Source organism: Cariama cristata, unplaced genomic scaffold (genome assembly GCF_000690535.1).
Source record: "Cariama cristata isolate BGI_N322 unplaced genomic scaffold, ASM69053v1 scaffold17561, whole genome shotgun sequence".
Taxonomy (NCBI): Eukaryota; Metazoa; Chordata; class Aves; order Cariamiformes; family Cariamidae; genus Cariama; species Cariama cristata.
The window spans coordinates 49,512-57,897 of NW_009600055.1; the positions used below are offsets into that span (position 1 = coordinate 49,512).

The 8,386-nt window shown below is 40.5% G+C and overlaps 1 protein-coding gene across 1 annotated transcript in view; it reads left to right on the forward strand.

Annotated features, from left to right (window-relative positions):
• Positions 1-8,386, forward strand: part of SPTBN5 (spectrin, beta, non-erythrocytic 5) — a 99,292-nt gene that overhangs the window by 10,397 nt on the left and 80,509 nt on the right. The window contains exons 7-14 of the mRNA XM_009709910.1: positions 296-434; positions 1,864-2,096; positions 2,541-2,694; positions 3,591-3,791; positions 4,955-5,161; positions 6,384-6,572; positions 7,313-7,465; positions 8,006-8,136. Of these exons, the coding sequence (XP_009708212.1) occupies positions 296-434; positions 1,864-2,096; positions 2,541-2,694; positions 3,591-3,791; positions 4,955-5,161; positions 6,384-6,572; positions 7,313-7,465; positions 8,006-8,136 (1,407 nt within the window). The remainder of the gene's footprint in view (positions 1-295; positions 435-1,863; positions 2,097-2,540; positions 2,695-3,590; positions 3,792-4,954; positions 5,162-6,383; positions 6,573-7,312; positions 7,466-8,005; positions 8,137-8,386) is intronic.

Here is an 8,386-nt window from a genome sequence, read left to right on the forward strand (position 1 = left end):
ATTGTATCACTTGAAAGCAATGTGGGATGTCAGTATGAGGATCCATAACAAACAATGTCTAAATTTTAAAAAGTCAATGACAGTTGATGTGCTAGTCAGAATTCCTCTTGTGATCACACGAATTAGGTAACAACATTGCTTTGACCTGTTTTGCCATCATGGCCTCTCCTCTTGCACTAGTGGCAAGAGTTGTATGTGTTCATTTAGCTCCTCTAAAGCTGCACGCACTGAGAATCTCGCAGTGCTGCCCAAAGTCTCTGGTTCAAAGTAGTCATTTCTCTCCCTTCCTTTGTAGGCAAAACAGCATTTCAAAGCAATGGCAGGATCTTCTGGATCAGCTGCAGAGACGACAACATTCCCTGGGTACAATGCAGGAAATTCTGGGCCTCCTGAGGGACATTGATGCCATTACGGAGGAGCTGAAAGAGCTGCAGGTACTGAGCCCTCTCCACTGGCACACAGCTTGCACGGCTACCAGTGTGTATCCCTAAAAAAGCCCCCGTGTGCCAGGGACTGCCTACTGCCAACAGAAGCTAAGTCTATCAGCTATAGAAAAAATAGACTATTTTTACTTAGATGCCTAACACTGCATTTCAGTTCATCATTGCAGATAACTACATGAGAAAAAACAGGCTTTCATAGAGGGTCTCTCCCTAGTCAGAAAGCCAGATACGGTATTACAGGGAGTGCACTACAGGTTCAAGTTATGTAGTAAAATAGAAATGGGAAATGATCTCACCTAAATTTAGAAGTGTAAAAGCAGAAGTGGCATAAAACAGCCTCCTGCTCCCATTCCATGTAATTCTTCTGAATTACTTTCTGGAAGTACCTCCAGTGATTATACAGGTGGGGACTAGCTCAGGCGTATGTCTGGCTTTCAGGTATCTAAACTGGTGAGAGAGCAAAGTTCCACTATAAATGCACGGTGATTGCTTTTAGCAAGAATTTCCAAGTGTTACCAGAGTGTCAGAACCCAAAGTCTTCTCTTTAGCATAGGAAATAACTGGTTTCATATAGATTTTGTAATGGATGGAAGTATATATACATCGTTTGGTTTTGCCTTGTCTTATTTAAAGAGACAAAAATCCTTACAACTACAGGTTGCCTTGTACCTAAGTTGAAAGAGTCAGCATGCTATATGAAGTTGTGAATTTCAAATTAACAGTAAGAGCTATCTGTAAGTTATGAATCTTTCTGTCCTGGTGTTAGTAAGCAAAAACTACCTAATGGTAATGTTGTTGGAACCACGATAGCCTGAGGATACGGGAAAAGATTGGTAAGGAAAGATATCCTACAATAAGATTGATAATTGTATCCATTGATACAATTAGAAAGAGGACAGTCTTTTAAGCACTTGGTACCTTCATCAGCTACTAATTAAATACTATGAAGTATTTATTTTCATTATTTGAATAGCAAAGGCAAGTAAGTTCTTCAAACAAAAAAGCATTGCAGTTAAAACATACCATGAAATGGGATGTTGTAGAAATCTCCAAATACAGACTGTGAATCAATCTGCCTACAGGTGCAATATAGCAAAGGGCTATTCCTTGCGCCCACAAATTGAGACCTTGAGTGCTTAATCAATAGAAATAACTTAGATGTGAAAACAGGTGCTCATTTGAAGAGACCATTACTTGCACTGCAGTAGATAGAAACTCTGGATTGTTGCCATTAGCTTGTGAAATTGAAAGAAAAGTATGATTCCTCTAATTTGGCAGCTTTTCAGCTTTCCGTAGCTGACATCATTCTTTCACATTCAGAAGCTATGAGAGTCAATAGGAACCTTTCAACTGATTTCTTTGTACTGAGCCCCTGGGTGCACTTTCTGCCAATGCCTTTTGTCTCTCCCTTTGTTTGCAGGTGCTAGTGAATTCCCAGGACTGTGGGAAGCAGCTCCTGGAAGTAGTAGATTTGCTGCAGAAGCACAAATTGATTGACTCGCAAATCTCTTCCTATGATGATAGATTAACACACATCACCTGGAGAACAGCAGAAATCAGCAAGGACAGCACAGTTAAACCAGAAGTGCTTTATGCGAAAGTTCAGATGCTTCGTCAGCTGTATCAGAACCTTACAGCTCTGAGCAAGTCACGGTAGGGCTGTGCTTATGGTTCTGTCATTCCTGATTAGGATGGCAAATCACTCCCTTAATCAGAAGACACCGTTTCCCACCATTTGAAATTTTTCATTTCTCCGTTTATAAAGACATAACACAAGCAACTTGAGTGTCTTGATTACAGTTGACTGAAAGAGATCACCCGCTTTCATAGATGAAGAATAGCTTCACTCTCAGCATTTATTATGGCTTGCTTTATGTGAAGTCCAAATAGTACGTGATTATCTCCTCATCTCCTAGAGGAAGAGGGAAATGTAATTTTGTTTCCTTTGTCTTCTTCCATTAATAAATTAATCTATGACAAAGAGGAACTAAAGGCATTCAAATTTTGGATTTTCTAAATTCTTCTTTGATTATGCTACCATTGTCTCCATGGGATCCTAATTGTGACTGAGATATACTGTTTGTTACTTTGTTTCAGGAAATCTCAGCTAGAAGAGGCTTTGAAGTTTTTTGAATTCTTTCGTGACTGCAAAGAGGAAGAATTGTGGATCTCTGAGAAGTGGAAGCTAGCAAGAACGACAACATTAGGAAAAGATGTCAGCCAGATTACAGCCTCTATTCAGAAGCACAAGGTATCTTATTTTGCTGGTTGTGCCTTGTCTTTGTATTCTAGTAAGATTTTAGAACATCCATGTCCTTCAGTTCAGTCAGTGCAGCACTTGTAAGAAAACTGTCAGAACACTCGTTATCTCAACTGTCATGACCAGTGTTTGGAATTTTTAAAAAATTTATAGGGTAGGGATCTGTCCCCAACAGGGGAAGGAAAGGATAGACAAGGACTATGCTTCATACTGGACTAGAAGTGCAACTTCTGCTGAAGACACTGGGCTCCATATTAACTCACTTTGGATGGGAGGGGAAAAAAGGTTTCTAGTTTTTGTTTTTTCCCACCCACTTTTCTTGCCGAGAGAGATGCGGGGAAAGAAAGAGATGGTGTAAAGAAGACAGATATCAGCAGGCAGGATAGATAACATTGAGCTTACAAATCTGTTACCACTTTCCCTAAGAACTTGCTGTGGGCTAATACCGAAAGTATAGCTACCTGAGCTACTGCCTTCTTACGGCAAAGAATCACTGTGAACAGGTGAAGAGACCTGGGGACTTGAGAACTTGCATGACAAAACTGAAACAGGAGCCATTCTGTAATTTTAATATACATTTGTGTGCATCTGTGTATTTGTTGCTTCTGGAAGGCATGAGACAGCTGAATTGGTGGACAATAAACAAGTGTCTCCTTCAGAGAAGACTGCATAACAAGCTTCACATCAAAGGCAAAAAGTAGGACAGTAACTTGTGTGTGGGGAGCCAAGGGACGATCATCTCAGGGCTCAGGGAAAAGTCATATGCACGGATAAGACACAGGGCTCTTGGAAACATATGTGTTACGGGAGCAGAGAACAGGACCCAGTCTTCGCTCTCAGCTGCTGGAGAGTAAGTTGTGCTGACATGTCTCCCATCCTTCTGCTAGGCTCTCGAAGTGGAGTGCAATTCCCACAGGGCCGTATGTGCAGATGTGATGAGGAGGGGCTGGGAGCTGAGCCAGAAGAACCCTGCGCATCAGGAGGACATTCTGAGGCAGACAGACAGGCTCCAGAAATTGTGGCAGCAGCTCCAAGATGAGGTGGCCGATCGCAAAAGCCGCCTGCAGGCAGCAGCTCTCATCAAACAGGTAAGCAGGGCTCTGCCGCAGTGTGTGCTATGGGGGATACAGATGTGGCTCAGTTCTGTCCCATGGCCCCCACATGCAAGGCAACAGTAGCAGGAAGCCTTCAGGGGTTGGTCTTCAAAAAGATCTCTGACAGCAAAGTCTCAATCCTCCTGCAAACCAGCCAGGCAGGAGATTTGAGCAGCTGGGAGTTGCTCTAAGTTAAAAATGCTGATGGAAATAGCTCACATAGTGGTGTTGGTGCAAAGTCTTTTTCTGAGGGTGGGGATCTTGGTAGCTCTGTGACATTTTTCTAATATGGAAAAAAAAACCTGAAAAACCAACAACAAAAGAAACATGCTTGGATCAACCATGAACTTCCCAAAGCCTGGGAAACGTTTGACCCTGCCATTCTGATCTGCGCTTTTACACCTACAAACATTCACACATCTGCAAATAAAGAGGTCTTATAAAAGCAGCATGCATAAATCACGTAACATTATCTCAGGTATTCTTATTCTCCCTTTCCTAAGTTTTTTGTTCAGTCTGTAGTTCCCATGAGATGCTTGAACAGAACTTAACAGCTTTGTTCTTGCAAAGCCTAATTTCTCTCTTCTGTCTAGTAAGTTTAACATCATTACGGTGTTTTAGTTCTTCCTTCTTTTTCCCTCACTAGTATGGATTTTCTTTTTTTTCCTGTTGTAACTCTAATCTGTATCTCAAAATCTTGTTTTGCTTTTTACAACCATAGCCAGACAGACTGCAAATTCTAGAAAAAAGAAGAAAGCTTTTGTTGTAGACTGAGTTCATTGTTCATTGTTGGACTATTCCTTAGAACCTTTAGAAAATATCTGTTGGAATTATGTGGTGCCTACCGATGTCGTACGTTGTGGGTTCCTTTTACTGCTGCTATTAAGCACCATAAAGTTTTAGTTAGGAGCTTTTAAAGAGTTATATAGGCAATCCTTAAATCTATTTACTCACTGTGATTCTGCGAATTATCTGTGCTTGATGTGATTGTGAAATACATCACAGATTTAGAGCTACCTTATTCATAGCTTTCACAACACCTGGAAGAAACCTTATAGCTACAGACCTAATGTCGTTTCTCCTTATTCATAATTTTCAAAAGAGGGAAGGATACTTTCAGGATGAAACCAAGCATTTTCTTCCCTGTGTTCCTTCAGTACTTTGCTGACATCAATGAAGCAAATTCGTGGTTGCAAGAAAGGCAACCCCTTCTGGCCAGCAAGGACTACGGGAAAGATGAATCGAGCGCTGAAGCGCTGTTGCATCGTCACCTGCGCCTGGAGAAGGAGATTGCAGCCTACTCCTCTGAGATGAGACGCCTGAAAGAGCAGGCTGACATTGCAGCAGAGCAAGCTCCAGCTGCAGTAAGTAGATGAGGGGTTGTGCCACATTTTGTTGAAGAATGTAAACAAAACGTTTTTAATTATGTAAAATATTTTGATTTTGCCAGAATAGAATATTCCGAATTACCTAAACAAGAACATTTTTTTAATTCAGAAGAAATTTTTAATTAGAATTGAAGCAAATTTTTAGATGACAAAAGTTCATTGGCCACTCGTAGCCCATGTAGTTAGTATTCTGTGAAATGCTAGAAATATACTTGTCTATATTGGTTCCCTCTACCGGTCCTCACAAATACCTTCTTGCTCTTTATTCTCGTAACATTATTAATTTCAATCAACTTTAAAAAGCAGACATTTAATCTAAACAACTTTACAAATTCTTTCTGCATCCTAAAGTAGTGATGAACCATCCCACAGCTCCAAGAACAATTCATACCATCCCAGGATGGATGTTTAAGGCACATGGGATGAAGTCAACCTCTGCAGATGCCCCTCTTTTTCACTGAGTAGAAGGAGAACTTTTGACTTGAGATCAGCTTATTTGGCAACAGAATTCAGGGGAGATGAATAACGCGTTTCGTAGCTTGCTTCTTTCAGACTTCTATGATCACTCAGCGTTTAGCCAAACCAGTTTAAGAGCTATGAGCACCACTTTGGGTCTTTCCTTTACCTCATCATTCCAACATTAATTTTTATTAGAACAAAAATTTTATTGCTTTGTTATTAAACATGAAAAAGCATGTTACAGGATGGTATCACTGTGCAAATAAAAGCATTTATTCACTAGGGCACTCACAGGCTTTGAAACTGGAAATGTTCAGGTGCTAAAACATCACCACAAATAGAACTCTAAGCCTAGTCAATCCCTTGGTTTGTTAGCAATTGTAAAAATTAAAAAAACAAACAAACAAACAAACAAACAAAACCCCAAAACCACAAAAAAAACCACCAAAACAAAACCTTGATGTGGGCACAAAATGAGAATTTTTACTGATCCAATATATTTTAAAATGAGCTAAATGAAACTTCTTCTTTAAACAAAACTAAAATGCTTTTCAGTTACTTGGTTCATTCTCTCAGAATAAAATGAAGGAAACAGATTCAAACAAATACTGGAAATGTTTTGTTTAAATTGTCAGAATGCTATGATTTGAATTAGCAAGTACAAATTTTCCTTCCATGTAACATTTTTATCCAAATTAGAAATATTCATCCATTGATTTTGTTAAATTTTGCTTAACAGATGGTGAAGACAGAAGCCCCAGGTGACTTAAAGCAAAAGACAACTAAGCTACCGTTCAGTCGGACCTGGGAAACGTCTGAAACATTCCCTGGAACCTCCAGTCCAGATGTTCATTTTCTTCCAGAGAACATCTGGAAGACCCAAGATGAAATAGATTCGCTTTACGAAAATCTACAGAGCATGGCTGAGGTATAGTATCCCCTCCAGTGCTTTGCAGTTCACAAAAATTGTCAAGTCCAGAGCAATGCAAACTGAGGTTAAGTGCTGTGCCAGCTTCTGCTTTTCAGTTTAATAACGTGCCTCAACCCTGTGAAGTCCCATGGGACTTCAAGGCTTGAGAAGATCATTGAGGTTTTGTATCAAAATGCATTTTATATTGGCAAACTTCCCATTTACCTTCTAGTCTTTTTACTTTATGAAGAGTGGATTCTTTTGTGTTATCTTCTTTTTTTTTTCCTGCCCTAATGTTTACTTGCTGCAGCTCCTAAATCTTTGGGCTGTCTTGCCTGACACCAGAAAAAAATAAACAACCATAATCTACATTCTCCATTTATTACTTTTCACTCCCACCTGCTGCAATCCTGCCATAAAGACCAGCAGAAACATGTTGTATGTGACTTTTACATATTCCCGAGATTACTGAGGTAAATCTTCAATCAGCAGCAGCAAGCAGCACAGTGGCCTAGCTGCCTGTCAGGGGCTGAGCACTCTCTAACTGCTTGTCTTATGCTTTTAAACCACTGTTGCATGGGTAGAAGTATCGTGATCTTAAGGTAACATGTTCTATTCTCTTTCAACAGTGTCTGGCAAAACTACTAAGCTACCACCTGTATGTTGTAGGTTAAATGCAAGGATTTTTTTTCTTTTTTTTTTTCTTCAAATGGCAAGGAACTATTACAACAATACTTAAGTCTCCATCTGTTTTACAGGACAGAAAAAAGGCTTTGGAGGAGATGATTGGGTATTACCGCTTCTGTAACTCTTGTGAAGAATTTCAGTCATGGATGAAAGATAAAGAGAACATTTTCCGGACTCTTCAGCCTCAAGCAGACAATGTGGAGGTCATGCAGCAGAAATATCAGGTACCCCTTTTCCCTGCTCACAGATGACACCTTTTAAATCAGATTGACCTTGGGAGAATAGATGAAGTTTAGAAATGAAGTTTTAAGAGTCTTTTCATTTCAGTTTATGGAGTCCGTGCATAGATCAGATATTTCTTTCATATAAACTATGCCAAGCTTATTGAAGCTGATGTAATTATGTCCCTTAACTTCTCCTTTGGACATGGTATCCTGTACAAATATCATGGTACAAAAGGACTCTTTTTTGCGGTTTCTCTTACATGACTTGAAGAAAAAGGCCAGATGATGAAAAAATCCTGCAGTGCACTTGCATTGCGGTGGAGTGGAACATAGGTGCATAGACGTTGTGTGCACACCAGGGGAGGTCAGGGGGGCTATAGGGGAACTACATGCACACATGTGTATGGTGTCAGGAGACAGGCAAATAGAGAAGCCAACTGTGAAACTGTGAGATGAGTGGATATGATGGATTATTGAGAATCATATTCATAAAAATTGAAAAACCTCAAGTTCTGCATTCTTGTATTTTTTCTATTTTAGAGCTTTTTGATGGAACTGGCTGCAGGCAAAGGCCAGCTGGAAGATATTGAAAACTTAGCTCTTAAATATAGAAAGACCAGTCCCAGGAAATATTCTGAGATCCAGATTTGGCTGGAAGAGATTAACAGCAGGTAAAGGCGCTACTGATAAAACAGAGGATTGTCTCATGGGGGCAATTGGAGAGCCAGTCTTTCACACCCCATCCAGAGTACACTGAGAGAATACCCATCCGGTATATTTTTAACCCCCAGAATTGGCCTGAGGGGAGGCTTTTGGGTGTGGCTGAGGTTTGCCGCATTCAGGTGTGGCTGTCGACAGGGCCAAAGGGGCAGGGGCTGCTCCCTGGGGCCTGGGCTGGGCCTCACAGCCGGGGCCGGTCCC